General features: G+C 42.2%; 1 protein-coding gene across 1 annotated transcript in view; it reads right to left on the bottom strand.

Annotated features, from left to right (window-relative positions):
- Positions 1–13,093, bottom strand: part of BTAF1 (B-TFIID TATA-box binding protein associated factor 1) — a 52,976-nt gene that overhangs the window by 32,880 nt on the left and 7,003 nt on the right. Inside the window, exons 3-8 of the mRNA XM_061552812.1 lie at positions 8,765–8,879; positions 7,670–7,816; positions 4,089–4,246; positions 3,682–3,818; positions 3,166–3,283; positions 229–297 (exon numbers count right to left, since the gene is read on the bottom strand). Coding sequence (XP_061408796.1) covers positions 229–297; positions 3,166–3,283; positions 3,682–3,818; positions 4,089–4,246; positions 7,670–7,816; positions 8,765–8,879 — 744 coding nt within the window. The remainder of the gene's footprint in view (positions 1–228; positions 298–3,165; positions 3,284–3,681; positions 3,819–4,088; positions 4,247–7,669; positions 7,817–8,764; positions 8,880–13,093) is intronic.

The following is a 13,093-nucleotide window of genomic DNA, read 5'->3' as shown; positions in this document are numbered from 1 at the left end:
AGCCACAAGATAGCATAATGTTAGTGTGCAGGACTTGGAAATGTTCAATTCAGGAACATTTGAGATCTTTGCTATGGTCTAAGCAAATCACAGCTGAAATCTTTTGATGGCTGTGGAAACTACAAGTACATGGGAAGGATAGAAGACTTTATTTTAAATGGCCTGTCGAAGAGAACTTAAAAATCCTCATCCAAAATGTCAGAACCGAAGAAGTGAAAATAAACGTACCTCCCATGAAGGGCTGAAAAGGTCATTGCATAGCTCTTCACAAAAACTTTCAAATGGCCATTCGTTCATCTGCAAATAAAAGTGAATTGCACCACACATTCAGATTAATAAAAATCAAATTCTCTCGTTTAACAAAAAAAGATGACAGCTTACTGCGTTACAGAGCACAAGACTGTATGGAGTAACAATGTGGATGAGTAAAACTGCCAATAACTGCAATTAAATTGCATATATATGAACAAAAACATCAGAAAAAACACGGCTAGAATGAGTAAGCTGACAGATGTACGCTGCCCACACCCATCACTAAAACCACATCGCTAAAATTCTGAGATCCCTCCACTGGCTCGCAAACCAATCCCAAATCAATTTTAAAATCGGACTCCACATCTTGAAGATCCACTATGGACTCCCTTGCCCATCTCTCCCCTTTCATCATTATTGCCCCCACTCAAGCAACCAAGGCTCTCTGTCAAAGCCTGCAGTCAAAACTTTGTTTAGAGGGAGGGCGCTCATCCTCCTCTGCTGCCCGTATGGTCTGGGAGTCACATTCCCCAGCCATTTGTGTTGTCAACTCCCTGCCAAGTCCACACCCAAGACCTTCCCTTTTCCAACCCTCTCCCTATAACCAACTGCCTTTCTCTATAAAATATTCCCACTGTTTCTGCACACCATATTTAGATATTTATATGCTGTATAAATAAAAATTGCATTGTATAAAGCAATGCCTTGGTTAAACAAATGAAATAAAAACTCCCTAAATACAAAACTCGGCAAGAACAAGGTCGAATTAATCAGCTAACCATGGGGCCACAGCTACTACTGTCCTGGCGACCAATGAGGTGTACATGTGCACATATGCATTTTGAAAGCGATTAAAGCATTCATGAATCCTAATGAAAAAATAAAACGAATTTGTAATAATGAAAACAATTACCGCCCAACAAAAATCGAATTAGAATAATGTGCAGACAGAAATTAATTTCTAATCCTGCATAATGAAGAACGTCAATGCCTTTATCCAACATTTGTTTGTGTCTGCTAAAACGTTGAGTGTCTTATACAATATACATACTCTGCAAGGCAATAAACTGTGAAGCACCCGAGCAGACATCACCATTACTACCATTCCTGAGGGTCTCTTACGAGTTTTGGTTGCCAAGGAATAATATAAATGAATAAAACAATAGTTTTTAAGAATTCTACCAAGGTTATTTAGTCTTCCTTTCATTTGTTTAAATCATTAGCAGCTCTGATAACACTTGTTCCCAGCTGCTAACGAGCACAAGTCAGTATCGTCAGGTTCACGTGCAAAGGTTGTGGTAATGTAATTTGAACACGTTGGTTGCCATTCGACAGTAAACCGTCGACATGTAAGTTGCAACCTCCGTGGGGGTCTCGCACCACGTGTGAAGCAATTTATTGAGTTGGATATACAGGTCCTGACCGCAACCAAACTTCACCTGCAACCTTCACATGAGCACACTGTTTTTTGATAACCTTTGCCAAACTCCTATTCGTGACACTGGAGTGTCACCGCTGCAAAAAAATACCCAAAAGGGAAAAAGGGCGATAACTCTCAGCTTCCTAGATCTGCAGCAACACCAACACATGCACTTGCACTGCAACATCAACTTAGCTTGCTTTTAAAGCAAAATCATGTCCTTGCCACACACACTTCATTTTAATTATACATGCATAAAAAATATCTTTATTTAGTACAGCTTAGCTGAAAATTACATTCATTAAGATTAACAGGTTTTAACCAATTCATTAATGCCAATTATTGTTCAGGGAGGAAAGTGAATTACCATTAGAAAACGAACAAGTCTTCAATATGCAAAAGCCAGTGTGTAATCTAGAACCAACAGAGGGAAATTAATTTGGTCTATGGTTTTTAAGTTAGTTGCTATATAGGAAATAATTAACAGAATGCTATTCAATGTTACACATGCAAAATGGATAATGCACAGTCACTTCACTTGGCGATGACATCAGCTTTACAATTGAGTAAAGATGTATCCCATTATAATGATAAGAATTGGACAATCACAGTGACTGGAATGTTTCAGGAGCATGGAGAATGCACTTAGAAAAGTGGTTGAGTAACCAGCATCTGGCAAACAAAAACCATGGCTCACGAAGAATGGCTTTAAACTGCCGCATTGTTGTGGCGAGGTCTATCCATTACGAAATATAGCAGGGCTCTGTGGCAGAGGCACATTGCCAATGGGGGCAAGTGTTTGCAATCATGAATATTTCAAAAGCCAAGAGTCTCAAGTAAAAACATGACACATCACCAAAATCCCGTGTTCTCTGTTTGCAAAGCGAATACAAGTCACAGTACTTAAACAATTACCTGCCGCTGCTCATCCCTGGCTAACATTACATGCCCCATTCATTTGCATAAAACAAGAGTATTTTTTTATTTCCTATCATGAAATCAACACGTACATGCTGCCAAGACCGGCCTTTCACAGTCAAAGACACAAGCCAGAGTTAATATTTCTCCATGACAGCTCTGCCTGTACTTGTTGCGATACATTTATGGAACCCAAAGATCAGCAGAGCTCTCAGACTTGGTTCTACAATCGTCCTTGATCAGCAGCCATCATTATAATAATGTTACTTTCATTTTATATAGCGTCCTTCATGTTAACAGCATCCCATAACGCTCTATAAACAATTATAAACAATAAAGACTGCTGTTGAGCCTCAATGTCCTTCCCCTAATGGGTACTACGAGAGAAATGTTGTTTGGACAGCCTCTAAAGCTTCTAAATGAAAATACAAATTCCGGAGCGAGTTCAGAGATATTTTTCACACTCCATCGCATGCAATACGAATGACATCACTGTTGCGATCCATCAAGATCCTTCCTGTGACAGACAGAGTTTATAATGTCCCTTTATGGCCACTACGGGGTTGTCATGGTACCTCTTCAAAGAGACAGCTGTTTTCGGGTAGGGTTTCCAGCAGGACTTTGTCCTCAACAATGGGTACCTCCACCGCCACTTTTCGCTTCTTCTCATCTGGCTCTCCATCAACAGTGTCACTGCACAGAGAGAATTTCCTCATTAAAAGCAAAGCATGGGCAGAGATTCCCATCTGCTTGATTTGCGCACACCCGCATAGCAAACAGCACAAGCATAATACAACTTTGGAAATAAACATGTACGAATAAACACAGTAACAGTCAAGCTAAAAGAGAAATAAAAAAACTACACGACTTAAAAAACCCAAAAAGATAAAGTTTAAGACCATCTGCGTCAGACAATCGCCTGATGATAAAAGCCCATAAGCAAAAGCATCAACCACATTATCTTCCCACCACTAACACGTCCGCACTCCCGTGAGAATCAATGGGGTAGGCAGAGCTGTCAATCAGCGAGCCTTTTTTTTCCTACAACTACACGAGGCAGAGAAGCTAATGTAGTTGGCGAGCCGTCTCACCTGGTCGTGGCGACGTCCGTGTTTTCTCTCGACCTTTGCTTGGCATGCAGCTTGGCCATGCGCTTAGCCTTGTTCTTCTGCCGATTGCTCATTCCGTGCGCAAACTCAGACTCCATGATCTCCACGGCATTGAAGGGCTGCGAGTTTCAAACGGCAATAACGCTTACATGACAAAACTAGGCTGCCTCCGATCGAGCCCGGGCAGAAAGCAGATGACACCTGCACCTTCCCTCCCAGAGCAATATTCATTATTCCATGACTGCGATTTAACAACTTGAACCCTTCGTACGAGAAAAGGCACAAACAAGCTACATGTAAACAATTCTTGCCAACAATTATCAACAAAAATTTATTGCCAAACGACTAATATTTTTTTCCAGGGATGGCACGTGCCCTTAGCTGCGTACTTGGGGCTTGGTGTGGTTGGTGCTGGACGAGGAAGCGTTGAGGTCATCGTCGTCAAACAGCTCGTGCGTGTTCATGCCCAGCGCCGAGCCCACGTCCAGACCGAGCTTTTTCTGCAGCAGCTTCCTCTGCCGTGCAATTCGCTCCTTGGGGTCCACATCTGAACAGGGGCGCACGGTCCGACCCCCAGCCAGTGAGAATAGTGCATGTGGAAGCACATCGTAAGATTCTGGCATAGTGTAGCCACCACCGCCAAGCATTGACCTTTACCGTGCGAGACACCACATGTTTATCTAGTTACCCATTCGTACCTTGTAGGCAGTCTAAATCATTGCACTGCTCTTATCAATTGGGATCTAATTACCCATTTGGGGTCACTTTGGGGTTCCCCGACTGCTTGTATAATTGTTTAGGTCTCCAAACAACAAAAGGGTCCTTCGGAATTCCACACAGCCCCTTGGGGTTCAAGTAGGTAAGGTGGATGTGCGTCAAATCTGCACACCACCCCTACACATGACTGCAGAGTCAACCAAAAACAGTTACAAATGTGTTGCATTGCATGTGTAATTATGATTTTTAAAACAGTAATTCTTCATAAGCTCAGTAATGGTTTAAGTGGCTCAAAGGGTTTAGTCAAAACCACGTTGACAACCACTCACCTAGAGCTAAAAGTATAGAGCAGTGCAATGTCGGCAGTGGTCCTATGTAACCCACCTCTTAAGCCTTGCCTTGTGATACAGAATGAACACTTCACTCCATACAATACCACAATGAAACAACCATCAATAAATTATGGCTGCACTTTTGAAGACTCTGTGCACCACTCTCTACAGCGTTCATTAATTTAAGCTTAATAATTTAATGTGTCCGCGAGATATGGCTTCATGAGAAGCGAGTTGTATGCTGCTCAATATAGCTGTACAGGCAAGTCCTCATTTAAAAAACGTGTTTTTCACACAACACGTTTTCGCCATAACACAATTCTACTCTTTGGAAACACTTTTCGCACAACGCGGACCGCTATCAACGCAGTTTCTGAGTGGTCCATGATGAACTTCTTTGAGCTTTGCGCCAGAGCGGTGCAGTGATAGTTTTCTCTCATCTCAGGTTTTTGTCGCACCATTGGATGACTTCAGTTCACAGTGGCAAACGTGATTCAGTACAGCAATTCCTCGTTTTACACGTGTTTGCCTAACGAGGCACTTTTCAGCAACGCATGTACCGTGTTAAACAAGGAATTACTCAAATGAACGTCAAATTTAGAAAAATAGCATCGTAACTTAAACCGATATTTATTTGCATGAGCATGGCTACATGCCTACATGAAACTATTTATGTGAATGAACAACACAATTAAGCAATATTACAGGTTATTACTCTATCAAAGAAATTAAACACTACACTCTACCATCAATTTGCAAAGCACAGAGCTCAAAGATTACAAAATAATTATACGAATTTCTTATAACTCGAAATTTATCTGGCAAATGATAATTGTTGCACAAAGAACAGGTTATATGAACACATTGTGAAGACACCCCACGCACTCCACAAATAGCAGAGGTGTCAAACAGAAGCATTTGGCAGAAACTGCTGGCCTTTAAAAATAAAATAAAATTCCACACAATTTCTAACAGTCACAATGACAATACCATTATTGAACGCAATTGAAAACACCACCTTTAAAATGTTTTTTCCTCACAAAATGGATTTTTTTCCTCCCCCAAAGGTGACAAACATCTTGTGGCACGACACCTCAAAGCAGTCCGCCTACAGTTAAGGTCACCAAGCATGAGGAATCACTAACAATGGGCCCCATTGGACATTTAAAGCCCTCAATTATGAATTAACAAAAGTGTGACTGCACATGGACATTTTGCACTTAAAGGCCAAATAATTGCACAGTAATCCTAAAAAAAAGAAATTCTACCTCAATAGTCTCCCACCCAAGAGAAAATCGACCGGTTTATTTCATAACGAGCTTCCACGGCACACAACATTCGATATTTGCATCACCACTGGGCGGCATTTTTCCCGAAGCCTCAGCCGAGTGTACATGAATTCGCCAAACGTCAGGCTGTTGCTACTCATGTGTGAGAATGTGTGTGAGTATTCCATAAATAGAAGAGGTCAAATATCAGGTAAATTAAAATAGATCTGGAGCAAATTGTAAGCCAATGTATGAATATACCTTATTCCCTTTTCATGACCGGAATGAATGTTGGTGAATTCAAAGAGGCAATTAGAAGCACAATACATTCTCTGAACAACTCAAACACACAAAGCACGGTTTCTTCCAGAGCCAGTTGTAGGTGTGAGTAATGATGATAGCAGTACTGAACCGTGATGCGACAGCTGTGGTGTTTGGAGGCCTTCTAGTAGTGAATACAACCAGCACATTCCTCAATGTATTTGCAATTTAAAGGATGATTTCACTACACTTTGCACATGCTCAATATAACATGGTAAGCCAAGCACAAGGCCCCAATTATTTACAATCTGGTCTCATGCTTCAAATGTAAAAATTCACAATTTGACGATTATAGGGTTCCAATACCAGTCAGGAATATGCACATGGCAACCTTCTGCAGCCAACAAAATGGAGTAAGTACATTGTGGAACGGCAATATTCTTGATTCCATGGAGATAATGACCCCGTCATGAGAATGCGGAATTTACACCAATCGCAAATGGGTGTTTATTTGCACAAGACGACATTTTTGCTTTCTCAACTCACCAGGGAGCTCATATAACCTCTGCAAAGTCCTTGACATGTGTGCCACGTGGCTCACAGAGCTAATAATGTTTCAGCAGACTGAGCCAGCAATGGCAAGATTCTGGGTTTGAATTTGAATCCATGTTTTGGCTACCCATGATTAAACTGTATTATACAGTATCATGGGTCAACATGGGCTCAAGCCCAGTCACCAAAGACGACACATTAAAAGCATGACATTACATGTGGTTTTCCACATGAATGAAAAAGCATTGTGGTCTTCTTGATATGCGATGCTCTTTGAAGAGGAATGCCCACGGTGTCAATAGACACCTACTGAAACCACTTTATTAGAAGTTATGATCAGAGTTCTGAAAATTTCTCCGAGGGCTTTTTTCTGGGAAGATGACGTTACACCGCTCACCGACTTAAAAAAAGATCATTCTTCATCTCATGACACCGAAAGAATAATCAGAAAATAATTTGGAAGAAGCAAAAAAAAGTGCACAGAGAAGCGTGCAGAGATGTATTATTGGAATGACACCAAGATAGAAAAAGAAACAATTATCCAGGAACAAACACAAATCAGAGCTATGTTATTTACAAATTAAGAAAAGTAAATGGACATATGCAGGGCACATCGCAAAAGAAGAGAACGTATCTAAGAGGGCAACCACCACAAAAAATAAAGCTAAAAAAACAGTTAATGTCAAGAATGATGATCGTAGCACTGGACTGTGATGGACAGCTGTGGTGTTGGGAGGCCTTCATCTAGTAGTGGATAGACCACTTGGCTTATGATGCCACAAACGAAAATGGATTTCTTTACCGGGCATATGCCAAATGGCCGAATGTGTGTCTCATTACCAGATTTGTCGTCTTGAACGTCAAACTCTGCCCCTGTGGAGCCGAGCAGGGATGCGCCGTGCTTGAGCAACCGTGCGATGTCGAACCTGCGGAACGCCAGTCGGTCGTCATCCTGGCTGTCGGGGCTCTGCCGCCCCTGCTCCCCCTCTACAAATGCACAAGGCGCACACAGCACGAAGATTACGTCTCATCAGCAGCATGATGAGACAATCGCAATGCCCATTATAACTTTTTACACAATCAGAAAATGTTCAAAGCTTTGGTGCATTTTCACAACACTTTATCAACAGACATGTTCTGGCATTAAGACAGATACTTTGTTCAACTAATTATGACATTTTGTCTAACATACACCCACGCTCTCAGACACCAGGATCAGACAGGAATCTCAGACCCGATGCCCCACTTGGAATCAAAAGAGAGACAGCAGAATTACAACCCCACGTATTTGTTACTCTACTGAGCAGCAGAATGATTTTAAAGACACCTTATCTAGTAAGCCACCCCTGGAGTGTGCTTCATTGAGCTTTGGTGGAACCAACAGTAACTAGTTCAACGCAAAAAAAATCTATCAATGAGATACGCTCATTGCCTCGTACATCACTCCAATGCCAACATGGATTATTACATTTGAGCCAATTGGTGCTAAATTATTGCACATGTTGGAAAAGCCCAGGACACAGCCATGCGCATTCCTTAAACGTCTTATTGGACACTTTGAACGTCATCCAGCATCAAATGAATGGTTCTGAATGTAGCCTGGCAGCTTATTCCAATAAAACCAACTTAAGGCACATTTTGATGTACAATAAAAGCATGCAAATTATTCATTTGGAATAAACGTAGTAACCATCACTGCCTACTGAAAAAGCTTTGCAGAACCCTCCAGGGGTGTATGGATTGAGCAGAGGGTAAACCCTTGAAGCACTATTTGCAGAACAGGAGTGGGGATTGGGAGCCTGTGTGCTGGACTGGGCCTCCAGGTTGTTTCCAAGACAAGCAAAACCAGATTCTGGGTGTTCATAGAAATGAGTCCGTAGAGATGGTATGTGTAGGTCATCTGGGTCAATGCGACAGCACCCTCATTTTCCTCACCCAACTTGGACTTCGGAAGGGGATTCCACTCCGGCACATTTCTGGCGATCGCCTCCACCGCCTGGCCCGCAGCGATGCGCGTGTCCCAGTTGGGGCTCCTCAAGTAAGTTATCACCTGCAGAAACACGCGAGCAATGCAATAATACATGGAGTGTGTGTCACTACGCGTGACTAGCCCATCCTGCGATCTCAAACCAGACAAATGGAAATGGGTTTCTTCTTGCAGGAGTGAAGGTAGCCAAGTGACAACCATTTTAAGCAGTAACCTGGCAAGAGATTAGATATCAGTTCCATCAGCATCAACAATTGCTGTAAACATTGCTTTTTTAGATCTAAAAGTTCAGATCAAAAAATGTTCCATATTTGTTTGTGTGTATGCTTACATTTTATTTATCCGGCACTGTCCTGCGGTTAGTGCGGACTAATGAAATATCGCAAATTGTATTCGGTAAATGAAACGTCGCCCTGATCAAATGAGCAGTAATTATCTTCAATGCTAGTCCAAAGCAAATGATGGAAATTCCACGATCCAATAACCGAAGCCAGTCGATCCCTACAATTACCAGTCAACTTTCCCAATGCAGTATCTATTTTATCAGACTAGCAGGATGGGCTGCGCAAACCACCGGCTAGGGTTTGAACTCACCCCTTCTTTGATTAAGAGTGAAGTGCTGTAACCGCAGCACCACGTGGACCAGAAAACATACATTTTTCGACCATACACGTATAAAATTCAATGACGAATATCTCATCCAATAAGCAAGCAGTGTAAAAGAGCAAAAGGGCAGCTGTAGAAACCAAATGGGACAGTGCTCTAGCTGAGCGTCAGCAACCAACCCATGGAGCAACAGGGCATTTATACTGTCCTGCACGTGTGGGGATGTGGTTGGCACGAGCATTCGCAGTTCCACTCTGGCAAAGGGCCCAAACTTTTGTGAACTGGACTGCACTATTGCATTATATAAATTCGTTCGATAAATAAGAACGAATTTGGGGGTTGGTGGTTGGTATAGCACCATCATCTGCACTCAGCCCTGTAAGGCTAGAGACCAGTTAATAAAAAATAGAAAGTAGTTTGGCTTATCTGTGAGAATATACAAGTACTTTAACTTATGCATAATACTGTCACAGTATAATACTCCATTTTCCTATCCACATTACAAGTATATCTCCAAAACATGGCCAGACATGAAAAACATTAATTCTGGTTTCCGTGACGCTTTTGACACTGTTGTAGCATTGCATTAAATAAAAAAAATGCAAATTCGCGTCTCTTATTGCTTATGGCATAATAATGAGCACAATGCAAAAATGCTTAACCCTTTCTGGTATAAGGATCCCATATATATACACAACTTAAACATCTATATCCAAATTATAAAACCACACCACGACTTCAGGTGCCTGTCAACACTTTCAATGAGATGACTATACACAACTCACTTGGATCGTGGCATGTTACATTTGACCACCTCCCAATAAGTGAAAATCATCCAACATGCGCATCCCTTCATTCATTCTGCCAACGTCACAAATGCAAGGAAGTATGCCATATGCCTGGACACAAAGTCTCCATTTGAGCCCGAATTATCAATTTCATTGCAAACACATGCATGTGTGGGGAATGGCATGTGTTTTTGTCCCATGTGCTTGTAAAATTAAACAATGCCTGCCACTCTCAAACAGATTCACACTCCACAGAGCAGGTCTAATCTCCCTTGCAGATGGTACCAAGTACACTCTTGCAGACATCACTCAAATCCAAATAGGGGCAAAACCTCAGCCTCTTACTTAAAGCATGTGTTTAAAACAGTGCAGTGCAGTTAAACAGCGACGAGGATATCAACGCAGAACAGAAAGGTGTCCTTCACCAGAAACTTTCAGTCTTCAATATCTCCCGTGATCATACATGTGTAGTGTTATAGGTCTCTTCTTCCTTCTCCCCGAGGTTTGTGTGTGTGTGTGTGTGCGGGTGGCGTTCAGCACACACACACTCAGTTGGAGTGAGAGGTAGTCGCAGGTGGCACCGTCCTTCTCTCTTTTATTATCTCTCGCGTTCACGCCACCATCTCCGGCCCCCTCTCTCTCCCACCACCACGCTGCCGTACAACCCTGTCCGTGTCGCACCGACGGCATTGCCCGAGACAGCCAACTTCTGTCCGGCCGTGCAATGATCGGGCGAAGGCGGCAGCAACGAAGGCAGCGGCGAGACAAGTCCACTCCCAGAACCGGCTGCCCGGAGCTCTGCTCTCCGCTGCTTATATTTCCCTTGGCGCGGCTTGACTCCGCCCAGGCCGTGCCTCTCTTCTCGAACCCACCAGAGGGTTCGAGGGGCCTCCCCACGAGGTCTACCGTGACCCTTGCCCAAGTTCCTCTGCCCTGCCGGCACACCCATGTATATGCTCAATGGCGTGTGCGCTAAGCGTCTACCTGCAGTTGCAGCTGCTGTACAACAGTCAGCGCTGTGTCACTACACATGGTACAATTTCAAACAATTTCTGCAACACTATGTCACGTATATGCTTTCAGAAGTCAGTACATTTCAACATTCAGTCAACATGACACAAATCATACCTGATGTTGAAGTATGCACAAGCTGCATTTACATTGAAAAATATCTATAAAAAAAAAATCTGCCGATGCTGTGTTGGCAGTGGTGCAAAAGCACAATCAACAGAAAACTCACTCGTTGACAACACAGCCTCAAAAATATATACACATACACACACATCGGCGACATCTAAGCAAATGGCCCGTGCCCACAACACATGAGCCGTTTCTTCATTGTATTTTGAGGCAGTGTTGTGTACGTGTGTCGAGTCGTTTGAGAAGATAAAGAGTTAATTCTTGCAGTAGACCTGCTCCCAAGGCCATGCACCCAATTATAACTGTCAAAGGAAGGGTCAAGAGGATTTATCTTAAAGCATCGTGTAAATATAACAAAATCTCATGCTTAAAATCTTACGAAGATGAAATGTGGTCAATAAAAAAACTTTCCAGAATATCAAAATAACTGAGTAAATCGATGTCTTTTGTCAATGATGGGTAAGGCTACATGACCTGCCGGCGGGCCTAGAAAATTACGTGAGGATTTACATTCAGAAAAATGAAAGGGTTATCAAATGCTTTCAGCAAAGTGGTATACATCGATATATATAAAATGGAAATTTGTGAATGTGTGTCTGTTCGAATTGTTTAGCATACTTCCCAACATGCAAAAAACTTGAAATTTGGCATGTGAGTAGCTTCCAGACTGTACACAATGCAAAAATAATAAGAATATACTTTTGTATTTTGGGGGGGGGGGGGGGGGGGGCGCAATATTGGATATATTTTGCACGGAAAGTGAGCGGTGACGTCACATCTGTGATGTCACCTGCATGCGGCAGCGTCACGCGGTGTGCCCGCTGACGCCACGCATCCCCCCCCCAACCCTCCGAGTAGGCCGTGTATTAATCCAAGACAAGATTCCAAGCCTCGGACGAAGCCGGGTAGTGAAGCTAGTATTGTATATTGCACTCGTAGAACACATTGATAGTTTACTGTGCAATTGGGAAATATTTTTTTCAGTAATTATAGGGCACTTGATTTTTTTTTTATCGGCGAACCCATAATGTGTCACACTGCGGTTTCTGTGAATGTCCTGTGCTCGTGGATACAGGTCACCCTTGGTTATAAATCTGCCTACGAGCTCTGTGGTGTGCGCACTTGGTGAATGGCAGCAGCTGAGTGTTCTCATTTCAGACTAACGGAGCCAATACAAAGTAAACACTTTATACAAAGACCCCCTTTATATTTTTGCAGGTGGAAAAAAATGCGTGCTACATTGTGCACAAACTGGGTCATTACGACCAGTCAGATGATGTTCTATAAATAAAACTAAAATCGTACCAAAGAAACATCACAACATTGATTAACGTCACTTAAATCTGGTTCGCAGGCCATACTTAAAATGGATGTTCCATAACGTCCAACTCACTTGTAAGATGTGAAATACATTGTTAAAAATATATGCTCAATGTAAAAGACCTCCAACTCTTATATAAAACAGGACATATTTAAGAAAACGTATATTTTGAAGTGGAGCACTAAATTTAGTTTTAGGACCACAGCAATTGACAAATAAAAACTAGAGGAATCCCATTAACTTCATGTGGCCCAGATAAAGTAAAACAATCGGCATATTGGCAATTAAACAGTGACCTAATTCTAAAAACACCCAGATTCTTGCATAGCGGAAGCTGTGAAAGCAAAAAAAAAGTTTACAAAATCACACTTTTAAATCATAGACTAATCTTGTAGCCTAATTCTGACTAATAATAATAGGAG

The sequence above is a fragment of the Lethenteron reissneri genome, chromosome 17 (assembly GCF_015708825.2).
Source record: "Lethenteron reissneri isolate LAM-NWPU_2019-01 chromosome 17, ASM1570882v1, whole genome shotgun sequence".
NCBI classification, from domain to species: Eukaryota; Metazoa; Chordata; class Hyperoartia; order Petromyzontiformes; family Petromyzontidae; genus Lethenteron; species Lethenteron reissneri.
The sequence above is the reverse complement of the archived record's forward strand: the minus strand, read 5'-3'. Positions and strand labels throughout refer to the sequence as shown.